At 50.0% G+C, this 27,333-nt stretch overlaps 1 protein-coding gene across 7 annotated transcripts in view; it reads right to left on the bottom strand.

Annotated features, from left to right (window-relative positions):
• Positions 1–27,333, bottom strand: part of Nlrc5 (NLR family CARD domain containing 5) — an 83,408-nt gene that overhangs the window by 8,668 nt on the left and 47,407 nt on the right. For all 7 annotated transcript variants that reach the window (XM_037206097.1, XM_037206095.1, XM_037206096.1 and 4 more), the window contains 17 exons: positions 26,679–26,768; positions 25,495–25,578; positions 21,172–21,255; positions 18,354–18,443; positions 18,143–18,205; positions 16,496–16,579; positions 13,370–13,453; positions 12,537–12,626; positions 12,222–12,287; positions 11,097–11,180; positions 10,926–11,009; positions 6,093–6,179; positions 5,442–5,522; positions 4,599–4,682; positions 4,287–4,379; positions 2,271–2,354; positions 1,619–1,702 (listed from right to left, as the gene is read on the bottom strand). In XM_037206097.1, the coding sequence (XP_037061992.1) occupies positions 1,619–1,702; positions 2,271–2,354; positions 4,287–4,379; positions 4,599–4,682; positions 5,442–5,522; positions 6,093–6,179; positions 10,926–11,009; positions 11,097–11,180; positions 12,222–12,287; positions 12,537–12,626; positions 13,370–13,453; positions 16,496–16,579; positions 18,143–18,205; positions 18,354–18,443; positions 21,172–21,255; positions 25,495–25,578; positions 26,679–26,768 (1,416 nt within the window). The remainder of the gene's footprint in view (positions 1–1,618; positions 1,703–2,270; positions 2,355–4,286; positions 4,380–4,598; positions 4,683–5,441; positions 5,523–6,092; positions 6,180–10,925; positions 11,010–11,096; positions 11,181–12,221; positions 12,288–12,536; positions 12,627–13,369; positions 13,454–16,495; positions 16,580–18,142; positions 18,206–18,353; positions 18,444–21,171; positions 21,256–25,494; positions 25,579–26,678; positions 26,769–27,333) is intronic.

The following is a 27,333-nucleotide window of genomic DNA, read 5'->3' as shown; positions in this document are numbered from 1 at the left end:
ACCACCAAACCCCTAGCCCTGGCCAAGGCTTCAGGGCCACACAGATGAGTGATCCAATGGGTGACCTTTAACCTTTAACCTTATTGGGTCTTTAACTCCTCAGATAAAGCTTCTGGAAGATTCCGGAAGGCTGAGCAATTAGAGAGGACCTGGGAAAAGCCCGAGCAATAGCTCCATGGAAAGACGGAGGTTCGTGGTGGCGGGGCTTGGTTTCCTAACGGTCCAGGGTTTCCTAGTGTCTCCCATCCTCATCATTTTCCCCTGGGTGAGCTAGGAAGGACAGACTAGCGGTGTGTCATAGCGTGAGATGAAAGACAGGGGGTTGTTTTTCAACTATGTGCAGCACATATGTGGAGAAAAGTCTGGAAAAACAGTTCACAGACTGACTGTTCTGGGAAGTTTTCTGAAGGAGCTCATCTCCAGGGGATTTCACCCTCTTTGTTACATATTTTTGAAATTATGGAGCTTTTTATAACCAGGGTGTATTTTGGGTCATCAGAAAAACAGATTCAAAGCAGAAAATGAAGTTAAATGTGCTCACAAGATACTGCCTAAGCCGGGTCTATGTGGGATGGGGCTTTGGGGGGGGGGGCTGTTTCTGGCATCTCTATGAATTTAATGATTGCACATGACTAGGGAGATAAAAGTAGAGAGTTGCTGTGGCCGGCAAGATGGCTCAGTAGGTAAAGGTGAGTGCTGCCAAGCCTGGGGCCTGAGCTGGGTCCTTGAATTCCATGGTGGAAAGAAAGAGCTACTCTGTAAAGTTGTTCTCCGACCTCTGAACCTTCACCGTGGCATATGAACGTGCGCATGTGTGCGCACACGCGCGCACACACAATGTTGGAGGGGAAGGAGGGAGGGAGAGAGGGAGGGTTGGGGAGAAGGAGGGAGGGAGGGAGGGAGGAAGGGAGGGAGGAGGGAAGGGAAGGACCATGCTGATGCCAGAGGCACAGGAAGGGGTCCTGCCGAGAGTTTTGCGTCCTCTCTTCTGTAACAGCATCTAAGTTACCACTCTTTCTAAGTCCAGAGGACGGGGCAGGCCTTAGATCTTATTTAGCCAATGAGTCAACTGAGAATTTAGGGGCAGGCATGTGACCTGAGCTCACTCAGTACATCTCCAACTGAGCACGGGGAGAAATGTGCTCCTTTCCCACTAAGAGAAAAGAGAGATGTGGAGGGTGCTGCGCGGGACAACACAGACCAGCAAGTAACTGGCCAGTGGATCCAGCCATGCCTCCAGCTAGCTGCCTTGTAGTTTTCTTGAAAAAAAAAAAAAGGAAGCCGGCCAACTCCTGCCTTGGCTGCTTTGGTTTGGGGATTTTGTTTCCAGAGACCAAACATCCTGATGACACTCAGCTGGGCAGGGAAGCAAAAGGCGGAAGGAAGTCATCCAGAGACTCCCAGGTACATTCAGAGGGGAGGCGGGGCGTGAGTCCCAAGCATGTTTCAGATACTCCTCTGCATGGACCCCACGCCTTCTCCTCCCCGTGAACTCCCATTCACTCCCCTCCCAGCTGACCTCCTCCCCCACTCCCCCCATGTACTCCCGGTTTGCTCCTCTCCCAGCACTCTTCCCTCCCCCTCCCCTCCCCCCCTCCTCAGCCCCCCCCCCACTTACTGTAGCTTCTTTAGCCTGCAGGTCCCCTGAAGGGCTCCCATCAGCAGCTCGATGTTCTCCTCACAGAGATGGTTGTTAGAGAAGCTGTAGTGACCGAGCAGAAGGTTCCATTCAGTCAAGTGCCCTGGACAGGCACTGTACCCAGGCCTTGGAGAGACACTGTTCTACCTGTTCCTTGCCCCTTGGCCCTGGGGAGGCTGATTGGGTTTGCAGATAATAGGCTAGGTTTTCTGTCAAGCCTCTACCCCAGGGGCACTCCTGCCCCCAAGGGCCAAGCTCTAGGGTCCCCGCAGGAGGGGTGGCAGTCCCAGCTGGATCAGATAAGGAGGATGCCGGGTGAAGGCTCCAGAGAGGCTGAGGGACATGCAAACATACAAGGACTCTGCTGTCCCTCTCGGCTTTCTGTGCCCTGGCACTCATCACCAGCTGAGGCAGAGGCAGATTCAAGTCCCAGTTCTGACAGATGTGCGGTCCCAACCCAGGGAGGGAGAAAAATCTAGCCCCATGGGTCCAGGGTAAAGGCAAGACCAGGAACACAGTGTTCAGCCCGGGGACTGCTAGGCTTGGTCGGGGAGAGCAGAGACAGGTGGAAGAGCCTCTGTCACCCTGCCAGAGGCAGAACTGTCCTCTCAGTCCTGCCATCCCAACTTACTCCAGCTCTTCCAGATGCTGGCAGTGCCCCAGACCAGATGCCAGGTGGGTGAGGCTCTCTGTGCTGACACAGCTGGAGGTCAGCCTGTTGGGGACAAAGAGAGGCAGGTCGGTCAGAGCCCAGGCCTCCCGAGGTCTGCAACTGATGACAGAGGCTGGGAGTGGCTCTTGGGGACAGTGGGTAGGGGACACCTGTCCTCCATAAACCACTCTGCCCTGGACTAATCAAGTCAGGATGTCCTGGAGGCAGTAGCCGGGCGGTCCTCTAGTCCCCCTTAGCCACAGTTGGTTGCCATGGGAATACCCAGCTGACACTGTACAGCTCTGCACCTTCTGGGGTCCAAGTCTGATAGCTCCAAAGAGGCTTTGTTGGTTTTTGCTTTTCTGAGACAGGGTCTCTCAATGGATGTCCTAAACTCACTCTGTAGACCAGGGTGGCCTCGAACTCACAAAGATCCACCTGCCTCTGCTTCCTGAGTGCTGGGATTAAAGGCGTAAACCACAGAACTGAGCTCAAGTTCATGAGGTGTTTTTTGTTTTTTTTTTACTTGTTTTAAAAATTTCCTCCACTTAAAATGTTTTCATGTTATTCTATGTATTTATTTATAAAACAGTAAGGAAAACTCCTGAGAGTGGGGAGGCTCCAAGGGAGGAATACCAAGTTTCTCTATTATTTCAAAACTATGATTTTGTTTTATTTATTTAGTGTGTGGGTGTGTCTGTGTGTATGCATGCACATGCCATGGTGTGTGAACATGGAAATGAGAGGACAGTTTTGGGGAGTTCTTCCCTTCCTCCATGTGGCTCCTGGGGATTGAACTCAGGTCCTCAGGCTTGGCCTTTACCCACTGACCCATCTCACCAGCTGAGAGTCTCTTGATGTAATCAGTTGCATTGAACATCAAAACACTCCGTTTGAGCTGGGCATGGGGCCCTATTCTAGTAATCCTAGCAATCTGAGGCTGGGAAAGGAGGATGGAGAGTTTGGGGCTAGCCTGGGTTACATATTGAGACCCTGTCTCAAAATCAAAGCCAGCCCAGCCAGACCAAAGCTTCATTCTGCAGTCTTCATTCTGACAGTTGACTCAGGCCAGATTTACCAGTGGAGGCTGAAATCTGTGGACGAAAGTCTGGAGAAGTGGATATTGACAGTCTGAAGTGATCTTTCCACAAGACGTGTGTCAATCCCAAAGAGAAACAGTAATTTTGCAAGTGAAGGAACATGGCAGACACCACCTTTACCAGGTAACACAGTGAGTGTCTGCAGTAAAAGGGCACATCCATTGTTTGCCTCCGATGAAAGGTGGAGAGGTGATGTTCCTGTGATCAGTGCAGGCTCTAAAGCTAAGACACAGACTTAAAGAGATGCCTGCCTGTAGATGTCAAAGACAGTGTCTAGAAAGACATAGGCAGTGGGAGGGATCACACACACACACACACACACACACACACACACACACACACACACACACACACACTTTTTAGAAAGAAGATAGTAGCTGGTATTCAGTGTTTAAATTCCTGAAGTTCATACTTTCACTAGATTATAGCAAACGACGCTCTCATTCTTGGGAGAGTCCCTGAACCCCCTCTAATGGTTAAAAAAAAAGAGGATAAAAGGAGGAGGAGAAAGAGGGGGAGAAGGAGGTAAGTGAACAACGTGGAAATATTAACAGATTTAGGGTAAATTCCCAACTCTACAACTTTCTTTTGGAGACAAGATTTCCAGGCTGCCTCAGCCTTCCAAGTGCTTTGCAACCTTCTATTTGCAATTATTCCAGAAGGAAACAGAACAAAACAGAGTATGGAGAAGGGAGTACATTTTTTGGGGTATGGCTGTGTCCCTAAGGTCACATTTAGGACCTCATAGCCCTAGTATCGTGTCCAGGACCCAGGGGTCTGAGCACAGGGTGGGACCAGCATCCTCTGGGCCAGGAACCTAGGATCAGGTGGGGTGGGCAGGCGGGGGGCGGGGTGCGCGGAGGGGGGCGCTCAATGCAAGTACAAGTCCACATACCGGAAGCTCTTGAGCTCACAGCTAGACAGCAGGAGGTTCTGCAGCAGCCTGGACCTGGTGTCGTCATCATCACTGAAGTTAACCTGAGACAAGCTGAAAAGGGCCAACAATATTCCACAAGACTGTAGGTTGGACACACTTTGAGGGTCCAACACTTTGAGGGACCCTCTAAGGGCTTTCCTGGACAACCCTGAGTCTCTGGCCCTTGGCCCAAGTCTGAGTCGCAACCCCAGGGAACTGAGAATATGGCCTAGAGAAGACATTGGAGTAACCAGTGAACCTGAAGCCGCCACAAGTGGTGGCAGTGCCAACCTGAGCTGTTGCAGTCTGGCACACGTCTCCATCATCTGTGTCATAAGAAGACTGTGGTCGGTCCCCAGGTCACAGTGAGCCAACCTGGAAGCAGAGAGGGCAGCTGCAGTTTCGGAGCTCCTGGCTCACGATGGGGTCCCATCCCTGCCTTCACGCTCATGGCATAGGGTAAATACACATTGATGAAAGAAAGTCCGAGGTTACTATCCAGCTATGATCACCCCTGGGAAGGATGGCCAGGTGGGCAGCTGGCATGCCCAGGCAGATCGTGAACTACATGAGGGTGGGCATGAGGACAAGTAGGTAACTTGGGGCTGAGATCCAGACATGCTCTCGTCCCCAGAATGGATGCATGCAGAGCTGTGTCCACTCAAAAGAGGTGGCACTTTAATTTCCAAAAATATGACATTTGGATGGAGAGGTCATAAATCCAGGCATCTCCAAGGGTGGAAAGTGGGAGGACTTGGCCAAGTCTTGGCTGTCAGGGGTCACGGTTGAGATGGGGCATTTAAGCTGAGATGTGAAGTATGAGAAAGTGTAACCAGATAAGGGAGGAAGAAAGTAGGCAAGGAAAGGTCATTCTGGATAGAAAGGAGAGCCCATGCAAAGGGACTGAGGTCAGAGAGGACAAGGTGGCGTCTGAGAAACTGAGTTGATGCGGGTAAGTGGGGTTGTTGGGTTGGAGTAGGGATGGAGAGTGAAGGAGCAGACCTCCCAGAACGTGGAAAGACCGAACATCAAAAGATGCCGAGCAGGGGCATGAGAAACACTGATTCCAAGCAGGGACACCTCCTGCTCCTTGCCACCAGCCACTCCCTTGAGGCTCCTGCTGCTGGGTCCCACCTGTTTGCCATGGCCTCAGATTTGTCTTCTTGGTGACGAAATTCCAGCTGGAGCCTCAACTGCTGCTGGGTCTCAGAGAGGCTGAGGGAGAGACAAGGGTCGGGTGAGACACACGGCAGCCTGTCTTGGCAGCTTGAGCAGGCCTGCGTCTGCCTGCGCTCTGACTCGGCTCGTGGTGCAATGGACCCTCCAGCCTCAAACAAAGGCAAGAACACTTGGAAAATGGGAGACGATGCCGAGAGCAGCTGGCACCGTGGTGAAATCTGTTACCACACACGATCCAACCAAAACCTTGCTCCCAACCTCTCCCACCACTGTTATCTATAGGACATGTTACTGCACCCCAGGGCCACTTCTGGGTAACCAGTATGGATTCCCAGCCATGCCTGCCTGACCTTGAACCCTGAGTTTCCTTCTTCTGCCATTGTGGCCTGCCTACTGCACAAGTATGTACAGCCATATGTATGTACCATACAAATATGTATATATTATACAAATGTGTGTAGCTCTTCAGACATGCCCACGAGTCTTTGCCAGTGACAAAGCTCTTGTTCTACAGGACAAGACACCAGTGTCTAGAGGACTGAGGGCAAGGGAAGGTTGCAATGGTCATAGGAAGGTGAATTCCCAGGGGCTCTTCTCGGGACTCACCTTAACTCAGTGAGACGTCCTGAGGCCTGGGCACAGACTTCCATCACAGCTGGTAAGCTGACATGGCCCACCCAGGGTTCTTCCAACCTGTCATGGAAGGGACACAGACAAGGACCCGTGGGGTGAGCATCAATCTAAACCTGGGGAATACCTGGGGGATGGGGGGGTAGTGCCATGAGGAGCCTGGAGGAGTGTGCATGTGCGTGCGTGCATGTGTGTGTGCGCGTGCGTGCGTGCGTGCGTGGGTGCGTGCGTGCGTGTGTGTGTGTGTGTGTGTGTGTGTGTGTGTGTGTGTGATTTTTAAATTATAAAGTCGGGACTGAGGATGTTCTAAGTTGGTAGAGTATCTGCTTAGAGTGCACAAGGCCTTGGGTTCCGTCCCTAGCACCACAAAAACCGGGCTTAGTGGTGAATATCTGTAATCTCACCACTCAGGTGGTAGAGGCAGGAGGATCAGGAGTTAAAGGTTATCCTGGGATACATAAAAAAACTCTCAGAAAACTAAGCAAAACAAAACCCCCAGATAATGGGGGTATGAATATAATATAAACATTATAAACATGTATGAACATGCCATAATGAAACCTATTGTTATAATAATTAATATATGCTAATAAAACATAAAATAAATTTATGCATTTAGTCGCATGTGTTATGGGCCCTGCACGCTTCTACTGTTCTGCTCTGCTAATGTCATCTACATTAAAAGGGAGATTAATTTAAGAATTCTTTTTAAATTAATAATATTTTTCCTTTTGAGACATGGTCTTTCTATGGAAATCACGTTGGTCTCAAACCTGAAGCAATCTCCCTGTTTCAGCTTCCCACGTGCTAGGATTATAGGGGCTCGTCCCTGGGCCCGGCTCAAAAATATTTGTTTATGAGCTTCTGTGTGTGTGTGTGTGTGTGTTCTTGTGTCGTGAGCATGCCACAGCACATATCGGGGTGTGTGGAGGTCAGCAGACAACCTCAGGTGACAAGCCTCATCTTCGACATTGTGTGACACAGGACCTCTTTGGTGTTCCCCACTCCATACGCCAGGCCAGCTGAGCAGAGCATTCAGCTCCTGTCTGCAGCTCCCCTCTTCCTTAGGAAGGGGTTGCAGGGATTGCAGATGCACACTACCACCAGCCTTACACAGGTCTGGAGATCTGAACGCAGGCCCTCAAGTTTGCAAGCCATCTCCCCAGCCCAAGAATGTTTTTTTGAAATAATATTTTTCAGATTTAACACAATTTGTTATGTGGGTAAGGTAACGAAACCTAAACATACCTAAACTACAATTCCAATTTTGTATTTAAAAGAAGGAAAATACATATAAAGAGAAAGAAGTGGAGTTGGATACAAGGGAAATGTGTGGACTACCCTTGGCATTTGGTTAGATGGCAGAATTTTCATGAGCTATTTTATTTCGATTTTGGTTTTTTTCTTTTCAAATGATTTATTTATTTTAATTTTATGTGCATTTGTGTTTTGCTTACATGAATGTCTGTGTGAGGGCATTGAGTTCCCTGAACTGGAATTATAGATAGTTGTGAGCTGCCATATGGGTGCTGGGAATTGAACCCTGGTCCCATGGAAGAGCAGCCAGAGCTCTTGACCACTGAGGAATCTCTCCAGCCCTTGATTTTGGTTTTCCATGTTTTTCTAAACTTTGTTGTTTGTTTGTTTGTTTTTTCAAGACAGGGTTTCTTTGTGTAGTCCTGGCTGTCCTGGAACTCACTTTGTAGACCAGGCTGGCTTTGAACTCAGAGAGAACTCACTTTATAGACCAGGCTGGCTTTGAACTCAGAGATCTGCTAGCCTCCACCTCCTGAGTGCTGGGACTAAAGGTGTGCACCACCACTGCCAGGATAATTTTCTAAACTTTGTACAAAATGCACAAATGAATTTAGCAGTATGGAAAAGAGTTATTTAAAACATTCCTGCCGCTGGTGGTGGTGGTGGCGGCGGCGGCGGCGGCGGCGGCGGCGCGGCGGCGGCGGCGGCGCACGCCTTTGATCCCAGCACTTGGGAAGCAGAGGCAGGCGGATCTCTGTGAGTTTGAGGCCAGCCTGGTCTACAGAGTGAGATCCATGACAGGCACCAAAACTACACAGAGAAACCCTGTCTCGAAAAACCAAAAAAAATAAAAATAAAAATAAATAAATAAAAATAAAAAAAATACAAAAAACAAAACAAACAAACAAAAAACAACCCAAAAACCAAAAACAAACAAAAATTCCTGTTTTACATTTCAGTTGCATTATTTTTTTTAAACATTGTTTTCCTTTATGCTAGTCTGGATTTTCTGCCAATTTTTAAAATGTTACTTTTGGACTTGGAAAGTTTAATTTTAAGGTGTTATTTGGGTGATCTAGAAAAGAACTGAACGCAGGGACACAAGGTCATATTTGTGCACCCACATCACAGCACTTGGCTGGAAGGCGGAAGCGCCCCAAGTGTCCATCAGCAGATGAAGGAGTAAACTGTGGAAGACCCATAGACTGGGCTACTACTCAGCCTAAAAAGGAAGTTCTCACACCCAACAACATGGGAGAACCTGGAAGACACGCCTGGGGAAACGAGGCAGTCACAAAAGGGTAGATACAGCAGGATTCTACCGACAAGAAGCAACTGGAGGAGTCCGGTTCACGGACTGTTCTTGCCAGAGGCTGGGGTAAGTGGAACATGAGGAACTGTTCACTGGAGATAGAACTTCAGTTTTGCAGGATGGAGACTGCACATCAGGTCGAGAGTCTTTAATACTACTGAGCTGTCTGCCTGTGTTATGGTGGCTAATTTCTTTTTTACTTTTACTTTTTTTTGGTATTTCACTTTTTATATCTATCTATCTATCTATCTATCTATCTATCTATCTATCTATCTATCTATCTATCTATCGACAGGGTTTTATGTAGACCAGACTGGCTTCAAACACTCAAGGCAGTCAAAGCTGTCCTTGATCTTCTGATCCAGGAATTACAGACTCATGGCTATATTTTACTATAATTTTAAGAAATGTGATTTCTTAAATCTTAAAAAAAAGATAAAGAGAATAATCAGCTCTTATGTGCCTTTCTTTGGGCTATAGTCAGTGAGGTTCAGTGCTGCCCATGAAGACAGGTTTTGGGGTGCAGCTTTGTTAGCTCAGCTCATGAAGTCTTTTGACATAACTACCAGTTTAGAAAAGCTGGTGGTTGGCCCCAGGGCACATAAGGAAGTGGACAAGCAGAGCCCTGACTGTGATGTGTAGTCGCAGCCCAGAGCCATGGACCAGGAGTGTCCAGGAGCCTGTGTGGACTTGGACCCCACAGTCAGCTGTTCCATGTAAGGACCATGTGAGAATTTCACATTAAGCCAGATAATGCATGGCCCTAAGGATTGCCACTGGACTCCTTAGGTGTCCTGGTAGACTACAGTCCTTGTTTACTTGTATGTGTGTGTTTATGTCCTCGGTGTGGTGGCTTGAATGAGAAGCGTCTCCCATAGGCTCAGGCATTTGAACTCTTAGTCTCCGGCTGTCACTGTTTGGGAAGGTTTAGGAGGTATGACCTTGTTAGAGGGTGTCCCTGGAGGTGGGCTTGGAGAGGTCAAAGTTCTTGTCCTCTGCTTTGTGCTTGTGGTTCAAGATGTGATATCTTAGCTTCCTGGAACTACCACATCTGCAGCTTGTTGCTATGTGTCCCTGACATGATGAACTCTTCTTTTTTGTTTTGTTTTGTTTTTCAGACAGGATTTCTCTGTGTAGCTGTGGCTGTCCTAGAACTCATTCTGTTGACCAGGCTGGCCTTGAACTTACAGAGATCCACCTGCCTCTGCCTTCTGAGCGCTGGAATTAAAGGTGTGTGCCACCACCACCTGGCTCAAGATGAGCTCTTATTCCTCTGGAACCATGAGCCAAAATAAATTCTTTCTTCAAAGTTGCCTTATCACAGAAACAGGAAAACTAACTAACACATGTGTGTTTATGTCCCAGTGTGTGCCTATTTGTGTGTGAGGGTGAGTGCATGTGCACATGTGCATACCGGCATTTGGAGACCAGAGGGCAACCTTGGATGCTGATCCTTAGGACCATCCATCTTGTTTTTAGAGGCAGCGTCTCACTGGTCTGAAGCTGACCCAGTAGGCTGGCTGGCTGGCCAAGGAGCCCCAGGGTCCTCCCATCTCCATCTCCTCAATGTTGGGATTGCACCTCTCTTTTCTTTCATGGGATTTCAGTTCTGGGTTTGAACTCGGGTCTTTGTGCGGCAAGGCAAGCAATTCACTGACCGAGCCGCCTCCCAGCCCCTGACCCTTACTTTTAAAGAGATTCACAGTGAGATGTTTAGAAGAGGTATTTTTTTGAGATCTGTGTTTTACTTTAAAATACTTTTAGCCAAACAAATGTGAAGTAAATATGGAGGAAAATGAGCAATTATCAGACCCAGGAAATGGAATGTGGGTTTTTGAAGATGATTCTCTCTCCTTTTTAGTGTGTTCTTTCTCCGAATGCTTTCACATTATTGTGAACATATAAGCATATTTATTTTATGTTCCATTAGGTGTCCTTCAGAGCTTTCTTCAATTATTTTTAATTGATTTTAATTACTTCCTTTGTGGTGTTTGAGATGAAATCCAGGGCTTATATGCTGACAAGCACTCTATCAACTGAACTATACACAAAAAGCATGATTTATTTATTTTTAAACCCCAAAGCACAGCCTCCCTCCCCTCAGGGACCGTTTCCCTGTGTGCCCGGGATGGCTCTGGGGCGGAGACATGGGCTCTTGAGTACAGGGAATGGCCAGGCTGTGACTGTGGGGGCCCATCTTCCTCAGATTCCCCACTCCCCTGCCCGGTGACGGAGGGTACCTGAGGCCCAGCAATCCTGCTGGTCGATTCACCAGATTCAGGAGGTGGATCAGCTGTGGCAGGTCCAAGTGGCACCTGGTCAGCCTGGGGACGGAGATCAGTTATTGGTATGGCTCAGGCAGGCAGGGTGTCCCTCCTATTGTGTCCCCACAGGCTGGGCTTGTCACTCACAAGAGCTCTGACAGCTGTTGAGCCTGGCTCAGGCTGGAAGCCAGTCTGGAGACGTGTTCTGGGCTGAAGCTGCACTCACAGAGCCTGAGGGGGGAAGGCAGGGCAGACCTGAGGCTCCAGCTGCTGTCCCATCCCCCCCCCAACACACACACACACCCCCGGCTCCCCAGAGGACACAGGCCTGGGCTGGGGCCTATGCAAACTGACAGGTGCTGCCTTAGGAGCTGAGTCAGTCACTTGTGGAGCTTGACTGTAGGCGCACAGCGCCAGCCTCCAGGCACAGGGTGCCTGCCTGCTACACAGCTCATTTAGATCTCATGGTACATTACAGGCAGCCGCTGATTGACCCCAGCACACAGCTGCTGGGTTATTTCTGGGGAGGAAAAGCTGGCTTTGGCAGGGTCGGCCTGACTCTGTGACTAGCGGGGTAGTTCAGGCTCCCTGTGTGGAGGGTGAGCCTGGGCATTGGCTGTGGCCCTGCCCTCCACCGACTGCAGGTAAGCTAAGTCTGTTGTCCCTGAAAAGGGACTGCAGGACCCCAAAAACATTCACTTTGATATCAGGCCACTGGTGCCTCAAGGGGCCTCCAGGAGGGGCTGCCATGTAAGCGGGCCTTAAGAGGTTAGGAGAATTTTCTCTGAGAAACAGCGGGAGAAGAGAATGCCAGACTCAGGCCTGTCGTGAGCAGTACAGGAAGGCCTCATCAGGCAGGACGTGCTGGTAGATGGAGAGAAAGCAAAGGCTGTGTGTGTGTGTGTGTGTGTGTGTGTGTGTGTGTGTGTGTGTGTGCGCGCGCGCTCGCACGTGCATTGTATGAGAGTGTATATGTATGTAGCGTATATTTTGTGTGTATAGTCTGTGTGATATGTGAGATAGTATGTGTAGGGTATGTGCATTTTGTGTATCTAGTACATGTGTGTACTTTCTGTATTATATAATAGGGTATAATGTAGTTTATGTGATGTTGGGGATGGAATGGGGACATCCGTGCTCATCAGGAGACCAAACCTGGGTTGAAAGTCAGAAAGTCAGAATCTTAGGAGAGAACCCAGTTGAGGAAGCCATGGGTTCCTCACAGATCAGAATCCCTGTCTTCGTCCTGCTCAACACCCCACCTAGGATTACCTCAGCGTTGCCCAGGCTTCTTCCTCTTTGGACATGCGTATCCGGAAGCTCTGTTCGGAGCCCAGACTGTGAGGAAAGAGGGCAGGGAGGCATCAGCTGGTGCTCTGGGAACCCAGGTCACCGAGTGGATGCAGAAGAGACAGCGCGGGGAACAGGGCAGGTCTTGGTCACACATTCTACGAGGAACAAGTTCTGTACACCTGGCCTTCTCCACCCTGTCGGCACCCCGTCAGGGACAGGCTCAAAACCACACAACATAAAGCTGCAGTGTGGGGGTCTTGTCCCCCCACCGTCAGTCAGTGGTGAGCAGCTTACCTCACAGAGATCTCACAGACACGAGGGCAGGAAGGCAGGGTCTCCAGCAGGCACAGGACCCCTTCCTGAGAGATACTGTTGTGACCGAGGCTAGAAGAGAAGCAAAGCTCAACAGGGTCCTTGCCCCTTGTCTCCCCCTCCCATTTAGGTGTCCAAGCACCCATTCTCCAGATGTTGACATCGAGAGAGAGAGAGAGAGAGAGAGAGAGAGAGAGAGAGAGAGAGAGAGAGAGAGAGAGAGAGAGACCCGGAAGGGACACTACCCTGCGCAGGAAAGGCACCTGGTCCTGAGTCCCCGAGAGCTGCCCCTACTGAGCCTGCTGTTCCTGTGGCGTGGGACACTGAGAAGCCTGATCAGGCACCCCATCCCTAGCAGGGCCAGAGACTCCCAGAGTACCAAATTCAGTTGCCTAGCAACAGGCTGTATGAGGAGACGGAGAGAGTGGATGACTTCCTGAGAACTCTCCCTTGCCGCAGGTCCTTTTCCAAACCTGTGCCCCACAGATGGAGTGGGATAACCAGGAGCTGGCTGCTGCAGCCCCACCTCACTTGGTAGGCATGGCCTTGCCTCCGTCTCAGGCTAGCTTGCTGCCGGGGTACATGATGGAGGGGGAGGTCTACTCTACCACAAGCCCTAACTTATCTTGAGTGTCTGACACAGGATCTGCCCTTGGTGGGGATGAGAGCGGAGGCCATCAGAGGCAGGTCCAGGTAAGAGCCACCCCTTCCCATCACTGGCTCTTCTTCTCCAGTTCCCTTGAGGTGTTCTCCGAGGAGACCCAGTTGGGCTCTTGTTGACGGGGGTCCCCCTGGCTGTCTCGAGGCTCACTTACTCAAGCCATCCAGAGATGGGTAGCTGCGGCAGGCATTCCAGAAGGCACCTGAGCCCACTGTCGTTCAGCAGGTTGCCTGTGAGGCTACAAGAAGCAAGGAAGAGTATTAGTGATCCAAGCTCTAGCTCTGCCTTCTCCTCATGGTCCCCGTAGCCACTAAGTTGGCTGTCACAGCTGCTGAGCATTACACCTACAATCCCCACGGGTCCCCTCACCGGCACCACAGTAAACCTGTGTTCACTGAGTCCTCATCATTCCCTCCATTATCTGTGGCACCCACAGGGCTCAGCTTCCTCTAGCAGGCTTTTGGGAGTTAGAAAAAAACTGATGAGTCTCTCCCCACCACACCCCCCCTCCCGGCTGCTGCCAGCTAGAATCCACAATTTCCCAGCAAGAATGAGCAGAGGAAGGGACAACTGATTGGAGGTTGCAATCACCTAGTGGAGTTCCTCCTGTGATTTAGGAATCCGACATCACCAGAAACTACCTGAATACCATCCCTACTCCCTCTCCTGATAGCATCCTGGTCTCAGCTACAACTTTAGAAACATAACCGTGGTGTCCTGAACATCTGATTTCCTATCTACATTTCTGACACTTAAAAAAAAAAAAGATTACTTTATTTAATTTTTATTTACTGTGTGGGGGTGTTTGCTTACATGTATGTATGCCTATGACATGTGTGCCTGGTGTCTCTAGAGAGGCCAGATTCCCAGCCAACTGTCAGCTGCCATGTGGGTTCTGGTAACACAATCCAGGTTCTCTGCAAGAGCAGCAAGTGCTCTTAACAACCATTGAGCCTAAATCCCTTTCCAGTCCCATATCTCTGACACTTGTTTATCTGGAATTTTCTGGAGAATTTTCCTTTAAAAATTGCTTTGTAGAGACCAGAGAGACGGTCCAGCAGTTAAGAGTACTTGTTACTTTTGCAGAGGACCAGGGTTTGGTTCCTAGCACCCACATAGGATGGCTCAACCACCCATAACTCCATCTCCAGGAGATGAACACCTCCTTTCTTCCGGCCTCTGTGGGTATCCACGTGTGTGAGATGAGAGAGTATATGTGCACGAGCATGCACGCACACGTGTACACACACACACACACACACACACACACACACACTCGCGCGCACAAGGGGAATTGATGGATTTTTAAAATTGCTTTGTTTCACAAAGCCAATTAATGTAATGACCTGCATTTGATTTTTGTGGTACTTGAGTTTGAGTCTGGCTTTGTACACACTAGACAAGTACTCTCGCACTGAGCTGTACCTTCAGTTATAAAATGACTTTTAAAACAAGACAAGTTTTCCTCTACCATGAAACAGTCTTCCTTCTTTTTAAAAAATTGTTCATTTTTATTTTATTGGCATCTTGCCTATACGTATGTTTGTGTGAGGGTGCTGGAGGAGTTACAGATAGTTGTGAGCTGCCATATGGGTGCTGGGAATTGAACCCAGGTTCTCTGGAAAAAGCAGTCATTGCTCTTAACTGCTGAGCCATCTCTCCAGATCCACATTCTTTTTTTTTTTTTTTTTTTTTTTTTTTTAGAACACATGCTTCCTGCCAGACGGTGGTGGCGCATGCCTTTAATCCCAGCACTCGGGAGGCAGAGCCAGGTGGATCTCTGTGAGTTCAAGGCCACCCTGGTCTGCATGAACGAGATCCAGGACAGGCACCAAAGCTACACAGAGAAACCCTGTCTCAAAAAACAAAAACAAACAAAACAAACAAACAAACAAAACCCCCCAAAACCCACATATTCACATCAGCCACAGTTCTCCTCTGGCCAACACTTTCACTGAAATTTGTTTGTTTTAGTTGAGATAGGGTCTCATTATGTGACTCCTTGAACTTGCTATGGAGTCCAGCCAGGCTCACTTGGAACTTGAAATCCTCCTGTCTTAGCTCCAAAGTGCTGAAATTTTGTATCTGAGAAATTGTATATAAGAGAAATTTAAACTATGTAGTTATTATTTATTTATTTTTACAAGACTTCTTTATTTCCCAATGGTTCTAGGTTAGACTGTCAACTGTACATGCTGGAGTAGCTGTGGGATGCTGGCAGGCTCTTGAACTCTGTGCTCTGAGTTTCCTATCTATGAACAGGACAGTCATAGTACCTAGGCTTCTGAGAGGGTAACGAAAGCCCATGAAGCGTTTACAATATGGAGGCCCTCGTAGGCATTCACTGCTGTTGTTTTCCTGCTGGGGGATGGTGGCTGTCCTGTTTGGACACTCAACACAAGCCACAGGCACGTCACTTCACATGTCCCCACCCTGGCTGGCTCCAGGTTCTTCTTCAGCCTAGCAATTTGGTCTCTTTTACCACCAGCCGGGCAAAACAATGCTCCTCTCATTAGCCACCCTGCCCTCCAGCATCTACTGCAAGCTTGGATGCACTGGGCCACACATGGCTGAGGGGGTCTTGGCACCTCCTCTGAAGAGCTGCCCAGGTTACAGGATGTGATGGTTAATCTTCATTGCCGACCTGACTGGATTTGGAATCACCTGGGAGTCACACTCCTGGGCATGTCTGTGATGGCATTTCCAGAGAGGCTTAACTGAGGACAGAAGCTTCCTCACGCTCCCACCACACCACTGTGCCTCCTCCATCATGGTGGAATGTATCTCACTCAAGCCAGGAGCTGAGGCTAGGTGGGGTAGTGCCCACCTGTAGCCCTAGCACCCTGGAGGTGGTGACAGGTGGATCCAAAGTTCACCACCATCCTTAGCTACATAGCAAGTTTGAGGCCAATCTGGGCTACATTGGACTTTGTCTTAAAACACAAGCCAATCAACCAAATAGCCCATAAGCCAAAATAAACCCCTTCTTTCCTTAAGTTACTTCAGTTAGGTACTTGTCACACAGTGATGAGAAAAGGAACTAACTTGGCCTCGGTGGGAGTAGCGTAGAAGAGGAAACAGACTTGGGGAGACACAGAGAGAAAACCCGGAGTCCTGCCCATCCCCCAACAGCTGGTCCCGAGTTCTGAAGTGGGGTGGGCACACGAGGGTGTCTGCTCTTAAGGACTCTCATGTTCCTGCACCAGCCCCATCCAGATGTGCCCCATCCAGATGTGCTCCATCCAGATGTGCTCCACTCCACCTCCTCCTCCCAACTTACTCAAGCTGGCTGAGGACTGTGCACCTGCTCAGAGCACTGCACAGTGGCTCCATGTGCTCCTGGCCGAGGCTGCATCCTGGAAACCTGCGTGTCCAGTTGGGGACAAGAAAGAGACAAAACATTCAGATCCTCGGAACACTTCCGGATCAGCTTCTTCTGCGTTTGGCCTCTGAGCTCCAGGGGTCCTTCCCAAAGCTGGAACCCTTTGAAAACAACCGGTACCCATAGCTCCTGCCCCCTGCAGGCCCCTTTGGGTGCCTATGTGCTCCTTCTGGGAAGGGCGCTTCTCCATGTGGTCCCTAACCAGTCATATCAGAATCACCCGGGAACTCGGAATGTGAATCTTGAGTCCCCCACTAAATCTACAGATCAGAAACTCCAGACCAAGGTCAGGAGATCCCAACTCAAGGTCAAGACCTCCAAATCATTTTAGCAACTGGACTCTCTCCCTCCAATGAGGAAACTCAGACTGAGGAGGGAGAATAAGGGTGACATCTGTTTTTGCAGAGGCTGGGATGTAAAGTGACAGTTGGCCTGTCTGTTTTAAAATGCCTGCAGTGAAATTCCATAGTTAAATGAAAGGGCCATGGTCATCCAGCAATCTTTAAACACATACACAAACAAAAAACAAGCTCTTAAGTCAGAGAGTTGATAAAATTGCTAGCTAATTTTTAAAAATAATTGTTACTATCCTTAATTTTTTTTTTAAAAATCTTTTTTTTGTTTTGTTTTGTTTTTCGAGACAGGGTTTCTCTGTGTAGTTTTGGCGCCTGTCTTGGATCTCGCTCTATAGACCAGGCTAGCCTTGAACTCATAGAGATCCACCTGGCTCTGCCTCCCGAGTGCACCACCACTGCTCAGCAAAAAATTTCTCTTTTTAAGATATGTATTTTCTATGTAGCCCAGGGGGCCTTGAACTCATGATCTTCCTGCCTCCGTCTCCTGAGTGCTGGGATTACAGGCATGTGCCATCACGTGTGACCTCATTATTTACTATCTAGCCCTTTGCAGAAAGGCCGTGTCTGCCTCTGGGTTTGAAGCAGTCAGCAGCCAGAGCTCAGAGCCCGCCCCTTCTTCCCACTTTATGACTGCACTTCGGTGCCCAGCAAGTGCCAGTTAGTCACTGATTGTCATTTCACGGCAGAGAAGGTGGCAACGCAAAGGGATCGATCCAGGGTCTCACAGAGAGCGAGCGGCATTCAGCTGCCCCTGCCTTCAAAGGCTGTCCTCCTGCCCTTCAGTACGGCAGGGTCAGCAGGGCAGGGCCACTGGTGTCTGGATGTGCCTGGTGCCTTACACGTTGGTCTGTGCAGCTTTGCAGATGTTCTGCAGTTCCACATCTCCCTACTGTGTCCGAGGAAGCCAAGAGTTAAAGGGTCAGCAGCTTGCCCAAGGCCCCAGGCCCTGGTGCCACTGGGTCGGGTAGCGGGAATGGTGGGCAGGTGGTGAGGCCCTTTCTGCAGATCCAGCCTATTTGGACACAGGCTCTCCGTTGGCCTCTGGACCCAGCCCAGCCCTCTCTGGGCCTTTGATTCTCCCTGCTGGAGGAACTAGCTCACACTTGGCAGGAGGCATCCTGCACTCTCCCCTGGCCCCAGGACTTAGGTCTAATCCCCACGGATGTCCAGGACGGTTCAGGGGACTTACCCAAAGCACACACCCTCTTGCTCCTCCTTGGAGCCAAAGTGCAGGTCAGCATGGCAGAGGGACCTGTGGTGTCAGTAAACACTCAGTCACCCTTGGCCATGGCCTCAGGGTGCCCCCAGGCTTTGGCTAGGGTACTTCTGCTCACCCACACCCTCCAAACACCAGGTTCACCCTCCAAGACTAGCCCCAGGGCTCCCAGCATGATGCCCACCTGAGATTGACCTTCTGAACCCGTGGGCACAGGTTGAAGACGTCAGCTAGCAGGAAGGGGCTTCTTGAAGACAGGACGGTGTTGTTCAGCCTGAGAAAGAAAGGGGCGGGGCCAAGCAGGCTACTGGTCAAGAAGCAGCTCTGCTGGAGGGACAGGAAGAGGAGTCTATCTCGGCTGCCAGCTCAGTAAGGTAATGCAGAAGACAACAGGGACTCATTGGGGGCCGGGGAAGGGGCAGGGGTGGGAGCAGGCTGCCAAGGGTTTGAGTTCCAGTTCTCTTTGCTAGCGGTGTGACCTTGAGTAAGCCTCTGAGTCTCAGGCTCCTTGTGGGGCAAATGAGACTAATTGTGGTATTCTTTCCTCTCCAGCAGGCACCCTGCCTGGCATGCAAGATTGTTGCTATGGTTTACATTTTCTTTTAAAGATTTATTTGTGTTTATATGTCTCTGAGTGTGTGTCTGTGTGGGTGTATGTCACCTGTGTGTACGGAGGAGACAGGGTACCCAAAGTGTGCAGAAGAAGACATCAGATCCTCTGGAGCTGGAGTCATAGGTGGTTGTTAGCCTTCTCATGTGCCACCCACCAAACTTGGTTCTTTGCAAGAACAAGAAGTTCTCTTAGCCACAGAGCCATTTCTAACCCCTTACATTTATTTCTTCTTTTCTCTGTGTGGTGTTCATGCCTGTGCATAGGCATGTTCTCAGGTGTGTGCATGTTCTTGTGTGGGGGTGCAGGTGTGTGTGTGTGTGTGTGTGTGTGTGTGTGAACACTAAGATTGCTATCACAAATCTTTGATTTCTCTCTCCCACAGTATTCTTTGAGGCAGAGTCTCTCCATTAAAGCCAGAACTCGCCAATATGGCTGGTCTCACTCGTCAGCTTGGTCACCTGTCTTCTTTCTACACAGATCACAAGCAGCAAGAAGTGAGGAGAGCCAGGCATTCCAGTGACAACCCAGGGACAAAATTACCACATGCTGCAAACTTGGAGCTCAGAGACCTGGATGCGGGTGCATCCTGCATGGGGCACAGCCCCCTCTCTACCTGTTGCTGCTGTCCCTGAATCTCTTTCTACTCAGCAGCCATCCTTAGCTTTGAAAAACTCAAACCACTCATCTGTCTTTCAAATTCCTGGGAGTGAAAACCCAAACCCTCTCTCTGGCTCTCAGGTCCTGTGACCAGCCCTGACTTCTCCCTCCATCTTGTCTCCTGGCTTCTTCCTGTCAGCCTGTGGCTCTTATCTCATGTGGATCCAGGCTGTTCCACAAGCTAGTTGGTGCTTCCAGGCTGCAAACATGCTGTTCCCTTCTGGAATGTAGTTCCCTGTCGTCTTGGTTGTAGCTGTCCTGATTATGCCCACTGTGATGTGTGAATGTAATTGATCCCCATAACTTCACAGAGAGTGGCACTTTTAGGGGGTGTGGCTTTGTTGGAGGACGTGTGTCACTGTGGGGGCAGGCTTTGAGGTTTCCTATGCTCAGGATACTGTCCAGTGTCTCAGTTGACTTCCTGTTGCCTGCAAGATGAGAGCTCTCAGCTATTACTGCTTGCATTCTGCCATGCTCCCCATTGTGATGATAATGGACCGAACCTCTGAAACTGTAAGCACGACACCCCAATTAAATGTTTTCTTTATGAGTTGCCGTTGTCATGGTGTCTCTTCACAGCAACAGAAACCCTAACTAAGACCCCTACCATGATCTGTGTTGGCTCCAACCCCTTACCACCTAGAGAAAAGCACCTTGTCATTGATTACATCCACACATTGTTTGGTTTAACCCCCCCCCCCCCATCTCTCTGTCTCTGTCTGAGGCAGGATTTCACCCTGTGGCCAGGCTAACCAAGAACTTGAGATCCTCTTGCCTCAGCCTCCCCAGGGCTCGGGTTCTGTCTGATGCCACCCGGCTGCATCATTTGATGTCACTGTGCTCCTTGCTTGGCAAACACCAAGAAGGCAAGGGCCTAGTCATTTGCTTTAATTTCCCATGCCCATAGCTCCCCAGACAGTGCCTAGTCAACAGCAGTGAGGGTGAGTCAAATGAAACAAGGGCCCAAAGGCAGAATCGGGGCCGATGCTGTGTGACTAATCATCCCGTCTCTGACCATCTCACATCTGCATGTCTCCCTCCCCACGACCCACAGGATCAGAAGAGAAGCCGGGGCCCAGAGGCAATGTAAGCAGTCTTGGACGTGTCCACAGCTCAGCCTCGGTGCTCTTGGTGCCGCTATTAATGCTATGATTTAATTTCCTGTTGTATTTTTTTCCCATCTCAGCTGTGGATGTTTCTCCCCAACCCCCTCTGCTAGAAGCATATTTAAAGTAAATCCTTTTTAAATTCTAACCAGTCTGCACTGAAATTAGAAAACTGAGTTTTAAATACTTTGACTGATGCGGCTTAAATTCCTCCCTTTGACAGAGTTAGAGGGTGACCTTTAGAAACATGGCATGTGACATATACATGGCCTACATCTGCTTGGGCCCTTTGTAGGGGTAGGTGACCTTCCCATAGGCAGCAGATGCATGACGGACTCTTGGCCACACCCCTCCCATGCTTCATGAGCTTCTGAGCACATGGCCTATTTGAGTCCCAACCTAGAGCAAGATCTGGGATGTGAACCCCATTGTCAGAACACAAAACTGAGATCCCCGGGAGACAAAGAACCAGGGTGACGCTGGATGATCTGGGTCTCAGATGTGAGGGGTGAATAGATGGAGTGGTGGGAAAGAGGGGAGGGGGAGGGAATAAGAAGGACAGCCCTGTCACACAGAGCCTGGGGGCCGTGGTCAGCTGGACAGAAGGACTGGAAATCCGGACTTACTGCAGCAGGCTGAGCTGGGGCAGCTTGGGCAGGCACTCTAGCAGGGTCTTCAGGCTCTCATCACTCAGGGTCTTGCAGGACAAGCTGTGAAGCAAAGGGTTTGAATGAGGTGGGGGAACCTTCTTGAAAGCGGGCCGCACAGCTTTACAGCCGGAACCCTCAGGAGATGAGATGACATGTGTTGCTGACAGCCTCCCTTCTCAAGACTGGGTCAGGTCGGACACATCTTAGAAACATTAGATGGAGCAAATGAAATTGTTCTGTGTGGCTTTAACAAGCTGCTGGGCATTTTGGATTTCCAAGGGACTCCTGGTCTAGGAGACTCTCTCCACAAACTCCACGGACTAGCAGAATTGTGAGTGGAGGGGTCATCAACTACCTCCACCACAGCAGTGACGAAGCAGGTGGAACCTGTGAGTTGTCATCCCACTGGAGAGATGTGGGTTTCTGCGGCCCATCCAAACCCACCAATCACCGCACCAAGGGTACCGTTAACGTGAGACATCCAGCAGACACAGGCACAGTCCAAGCACCTATCCTTGGGCCACTGTGTGTCCTGAATATGTGGAGAATCCCAGGTCCCTCCACCAGGTCCAGAGTCACTTGCTGTCCCCAGAGCCCTTTTGTGTCCCCCTTTTGTGTGCCTTCACCCCTCCACCCACCCCTACACTCTCTCCTCTGTCCCTTTCCCTTTGTGCCTGAAGGCTTCTGGCCTCAATCCCGCTGTCCTCATTGGTTGGCTGGGAGGAGAGGGTAGGACAGCACTGATGTGGGTGAGGAGTGGAGGGGCAGGAGCAGCCTGTGGTCTGAAGCTGAGTACCTCCAATGGAGCCCGGCTTCAGGCTCAGACTAGCTCTTTCTGGCCTGGTCTGGCCAGGACCCAGGGCAGTGTCTGAGTGGGGCCTTCACTGAAGGAGCTCTTTGTACAGCACCTCCCCATGTGGGGCTTCCCCACATCCCTAGTCCACAGCCTCTGGGTCTACACACATTTTTAAAGCAATAGACACATGGCCCATTCCAACTTATCACAGGTCCACCAATAGGCAGAGCAGGAGGTGGGCCTGCCGCAGGGGGACTGATCACCTTTCCTGACCTCTAAGGGAGTCCCAGGTCAGCCAGTTGATGCTGGGGGAGGGAACCCTGAGATACTGCTTATTCTCCGTAGCCCCGCCCCCGCCTGTCTTTCTTATGAAGCACGGGCAAGGTCTGCAGCTCCTCGCCCTATGTAACCCATGGCCTGGTATTCAGTAGGTGCTTAACAGGTACACAATGCTGACACGCTTTGGGAAGCATTGCTGTGACACCACAGGAATGCCTGGTTTAGCCTGTCTGTACAAACCTAAATGGGTTTTCAGCATCCTGCTACCGATGGCCAAGGTGCAAAGGCATTGAAAGGCAAACACTGCAAAAACACCCCAGGCAGGCCACTGAGTACTGAATGATGTATTTGATGATTGCAGGGCATTATTATTAATATTTGAGGTTTGTTTGATAATATTTTTGTGGTTACATTAAAAATAAGGGTGTGGGGCATGATGGGGCGCTCCTTTAATCCTAGCACCTGAGAGTGATTTCAAGGCCATTCGGGTCTACAAAGTGAGTTTCAGGCCAGCTAGAGCTGCACAGTAAGACTTTGTCTTAAAAAAACTTAAGTAAGTAAATAAATAAATATAAGAGTATTTATAGCTTTTCATACCAAGAAATTTACAAATAAAACTATAAAGTGTCTGGAAACTATTTCAAAATCATTGAGCATGTATGCATGTATTTGTGCATGTATGCACACACGTATGTGCATGAGAATTTTTGTTGTTTTGTTTTGGGACAGGGTGTCATTGTGTAATTAACTGGTCTGGAGCCAGCTGTGCGGCCCAGTCTGGCCTTACGTTCCCAATACTCCTGCCTCAGTCCTGAGTGTTGGGATGGCAGGCAGGTGCCACTGTGCTCAGCTGTGGGCTGTGGTGTATGGGGAGGGGGTAGGTTAGGAGCCTGTCACTCCTGGGAGAGAGGGGAGTACCTAAGTTCCTTCATTCTCTCTAATTTTATATATGCCAGCAGTCTCTAGAATAAAAGAGCTGTTTAAATGACAAAGTATCCTCACAGTGAGGAAGTGTGACAGACAGCCGTGGTCAGGTGGTCAAAGGCGATGTAAGCATGACAACATGCCACGCTAAAGCAACACCATGAGGTAGTTGGGCTGGTGGATGCTTTCCCCAAGTCCAGACCTGGAGAAAAACAGCCAAATTCAACCAGCAAAAACCTGCCTAGGGGCCCTCCAAACCAAGGAGGACATGGAAAACAGAGAAAGAACCGCAAGCTTCCAGGGAGAGGGGAGACTGAGAAGCAACCTTAGACCGCACTGGGGGTGCAGAGTTCTGTCTCAGTGGAAAGAGCCATAAAACTCCAGTCAACAGCTGTCTGTCACAGGTGGTTTCCTCACTGTGACAAACACTATGTAACAAAACCACTATATAACAAACACTATGTAACAAACACTATGTGATAAACACTATGTAACAAGAGACGCTGACTCTCTGCAGTCTGCAACTTTTTTTTGTTTTTGTTTTTCGAGACAGGGTTTCTCTGTGTAGCTTTGCGCCTTTCCTGGAGCCCACTTGGTAGTCCAGGCTGGCCTCGAACTCACAGAGATCCACCTGGCTCTGCCTCCCAAGTGCTGGGATTAAAGGCATGCACCACCACCCGCCCGGCATACCCTGCAACTTTTTTGCAACATAGTCTAAAATTATTCTAAAGGGGTTTGTTAATGAATTGAGGGCCAGTGAGATGGGACATGGCTCCCTGGGATCTACACCACGAGGCAAGAACTGATAACTGTGAGCTGTGAGCTGCTCGGACTTCCACAGAAGCATCATGACATGCACACCCACATATGCACACAAAATAAATATAATAACCTTTTAAAAATGAACCGAGGACTGGCGGGATGGCTCAGAGGGTAAGGCCCTTGTCATCATGCCTGAAATCAAGCCCTGGGAATTGACTCCTGAAACTCCTCCTCTGACCTCCACACACAGGCTGCAGCTTGTACATACACCCCCTCCCCACATCACAAATGAACAAAATGTAATAAAATGTTTTTAATGAATTGGCCTCACATGACTTGACCCTCAGGGAAAGCCACACAGTCACTGCCACCGAACAGTAACTAGATGCAGGGAGATCTCGCATGGCCAAATCTCCTCTTGTCAAACCATACAAACCCCTCCATCCTGGTGTGTTGGCCATGGAGAAAAGCATAGGAAACGCACGCTAGGGTCTACATGGATTATCTTGTCCAAAGGGCTGATACCGATTTGAGGTGGAGCCAGAAGTCAGGACATGAGACTGTCGCCAACTGGGAAGGCAGATTTGAGCGTGGCGAGACTGTAGGCTGCACCCGCCTAAGACCGCAGACCTAGGCAGAGTGGCCCTGATCTGAAAACCCAAAATCCAAAATCTGAAATAGTTTGAGCACTGACACCACACTGCAGGGGGAAAATTCCAGTCCTGACAGGTCCCAGCCCCCAAGTGCAGGCTCATTATAGACACTGAATTTGACTTGAAGGTCATGGGCATAGGGCTTACATGAAACAAATGAATTTTGTGTTTAGACCCGATTCCCTTTTCCAAGGTACCTCATTCTGCATATGCAAACACTCCAAAATCTAAAGAAAATTCCAAAATCCAAAACACTCCCAGACCCGAGCATCCTGGATAAAAACTATGCAATCAGAAAGTAAAAATGGAGCATACAGTGAGCAAGAAGAGGACTGGACTGTGACAAATGGCATCACGATTCAGAGAGGGGAGCGTTTGTTTAGTGAGGGGCCTCCAGCCTGGAGTCCTTTAAAGGTTATTTTTGTATAAGAATCACAACACTGATTCTCAAGGAAAGGCTCACTGTCTGTTCCACGGAAGCAGAAACTGAGGCCCAGGGACTTAAAAGACAGAGTCAGCTGGCTTCCAGCGGCTGAGTAACTCCTGGTTATGGGATTGGTCTCTGGCCACAGACTTGGTTGTTCTGAAGTGGGTGAGCTAGTCCAGGGACAGGGGAGGGGCTCAGAGGTGATGAGTTTAGCCCTAGACGCAGGATGGGGTAGAGACTTGTGTGGGGCTCTGGATCAGGACCTCATGCATGCCAGTACTTGAGGCTAGGGCTCCTGGGAGATGGCTGACCTTCAGTGGGTCTCATAACTCCTGGGGTGGGGCTGATGGGGCTGATGAAAGAAGACCAGGAAAGATTCAAGTCCTCCCTGCAAGCCCTTTGCCGGGTTTCTGCACAGCCACCCACACTGTCTCTCAGAGATGGGTCTTGTCACTTACTGGACTTCCAGAGGCCCTGGGCACTTCTCCAGAGGGGCACAGAGGCAGGCAAGGCTCCGGGGTTCCAGCTGACACCCCTGAAGGCTGAGAAGGGACAGGGGACAGGGTAGAGGATTAGAGTGTACCCTCCCCCAGAACTGCAGGCCTCAGGCTCCTCTCCTATGCCCTGCAGGGCACACTCCCCTCCCCCAGCTCTCCTATAGCCCCTTCCTGTGCCCACCATTATGACATCCACATTAAAGCTGTTCCATGTGGCTCAATGTCTTTCCATCCCGTGCCTCTGCCTGAGCCCAGATGCCATCTCCACTTGCTTGGATCCCTTACTACCTCCTGGTTTCCAATCTTGATCTCATGATCCTTCATCACCCTCCAAGGCTCTCATCTTTCTAATGTGTTAAAATGTGTTTTGCTTGCATGTATATACATGCACCAAGTGCATGCCTGGTGCCCATGGAAGAGGGTGTCAGATCCCCTAGCACTGCGGTTATTGATGGTTGTGAGCTGCCATGTGGGCACTGGGAACCAAACCCAAGTCCTCTGCAAGAGCAGCAAGTGCTCTTAACTGCTGGGTCATTTCTCCAGTCCATGTCTTATTTTCAACACTGCCAATCCAATGCCAGGGCTTCTCCACCGCTTAAAACCTTCAGTGGCTCCCTAGTGTCCTTAAGCAAAAGATGAATGCCCTGCCCAGGCTCTCCTGCTGTGCTCTCGGCTACTCTGCAAGGCTTCCAATCACCCTGGCTTTTGCCCCCTGTCTCTCCTGCCTGGGGCATGACAACTTTTCTCTGAGTAGCTCTGTTGACACCAGCTTAGGTATCTCCTCGGGGAGAATGTCAGGGTTCAGAAGGGTCTTATAGCCCCTTGTGGTACAGTTGGGAGTTACCCAGACCATACTTTTCTGGGGTGTGAGGTAAACCTCTTTCTAGAAATGAAAATCTCAAAAGCAGATGGCAAGCCAGGGCAGGGAATGGCTGGGTTTCCAGTGTTTCACAGATATGACGTCCTCTGTAAGGAGAATGTCAGGCCTTGACCCCACTGAGGTGACCCAAAGGGCCCAGCAGACCCCAGCACTGGCCTCTTTCTTTTCCCATCTCTCAAACTCTCTTCCCTCCACCTTAATTTATAGCCCTGACCTCCTGGCTCTGCCCATTCCTTAACCCCTAAACAAAAGTGGGATACAGTACCGGAAGCTCCTGGAGCTGAAGCGCGGACTGAACTCCAGTTCCGGGGCTCCAGCCGGGAACCCTGGTCCACATCTGCCAGCTAGTGCATCCCTTGGAGGGAGGAAACATAGCTTGAACCACACCCGAGTGACTCCCATACCCTCAGGATTTCCACACCTAGAGGCAGAACTGGACGGGATTCTGGAGATTTGACCCCAGCCGGGTCCCTCATTGCTCAAGTGGGGAAACTGAGACTCTCAAAAGGGAAGCTAAAGCAAAGAAAATCAGTAGTTCACACCTGTCCAGGTCAGGCCGCAGCCAGGTAAGTGGAGACAGAATAGAGTGCCTCCCTTGACCGCCAACTGGACAGGAGCACACATCTGCCTCCCTGTTTCTCAATTCTTTTGACTTCGGATCCCAGAGGCTCTCCACAGAGATCTTAGCTGGGGAACCAAGAGCATCTAGCCTAGGACTAGCCTGGCTTCAGACTGCCTGACACATGAGCTGTGGTGAGATCACTGCCCAGCTGGCCCCTCCTTAGGTCCCACTCTGAGGACAGCCCCCAAGGTTCAAGGCCATGACGCCTTTTGCCACTAGGGGGCAGCTGGGAGCATCTGTGAAGTGCTAAATTGGTTTATTTTAAGGAGTTAGCCTGGCTTCTCAGGGACTTGCAGAT

The sequence above is a fragment of the Peromyscus leucopus genome, chromosome 5 (genome assembly GCF_004664715.2).
Source record: "Peromyscus leucopus breed LL Stock chromosome 5, UCI_PerLeu_2.1, whole genome shotgun sequence".
Classification (NCBI taxonomy): Eukaryota; Metazoa; Chordata; class Mammalia; order Rodentia; family Cricetidae; genus Peromyscus; species Peromyscus leucopus.
The sequence above is the reverse complement of the archived record's forward strand: the minus strand, read 5'-3'. Positions and strand labels throughout refer to the sequence as shown.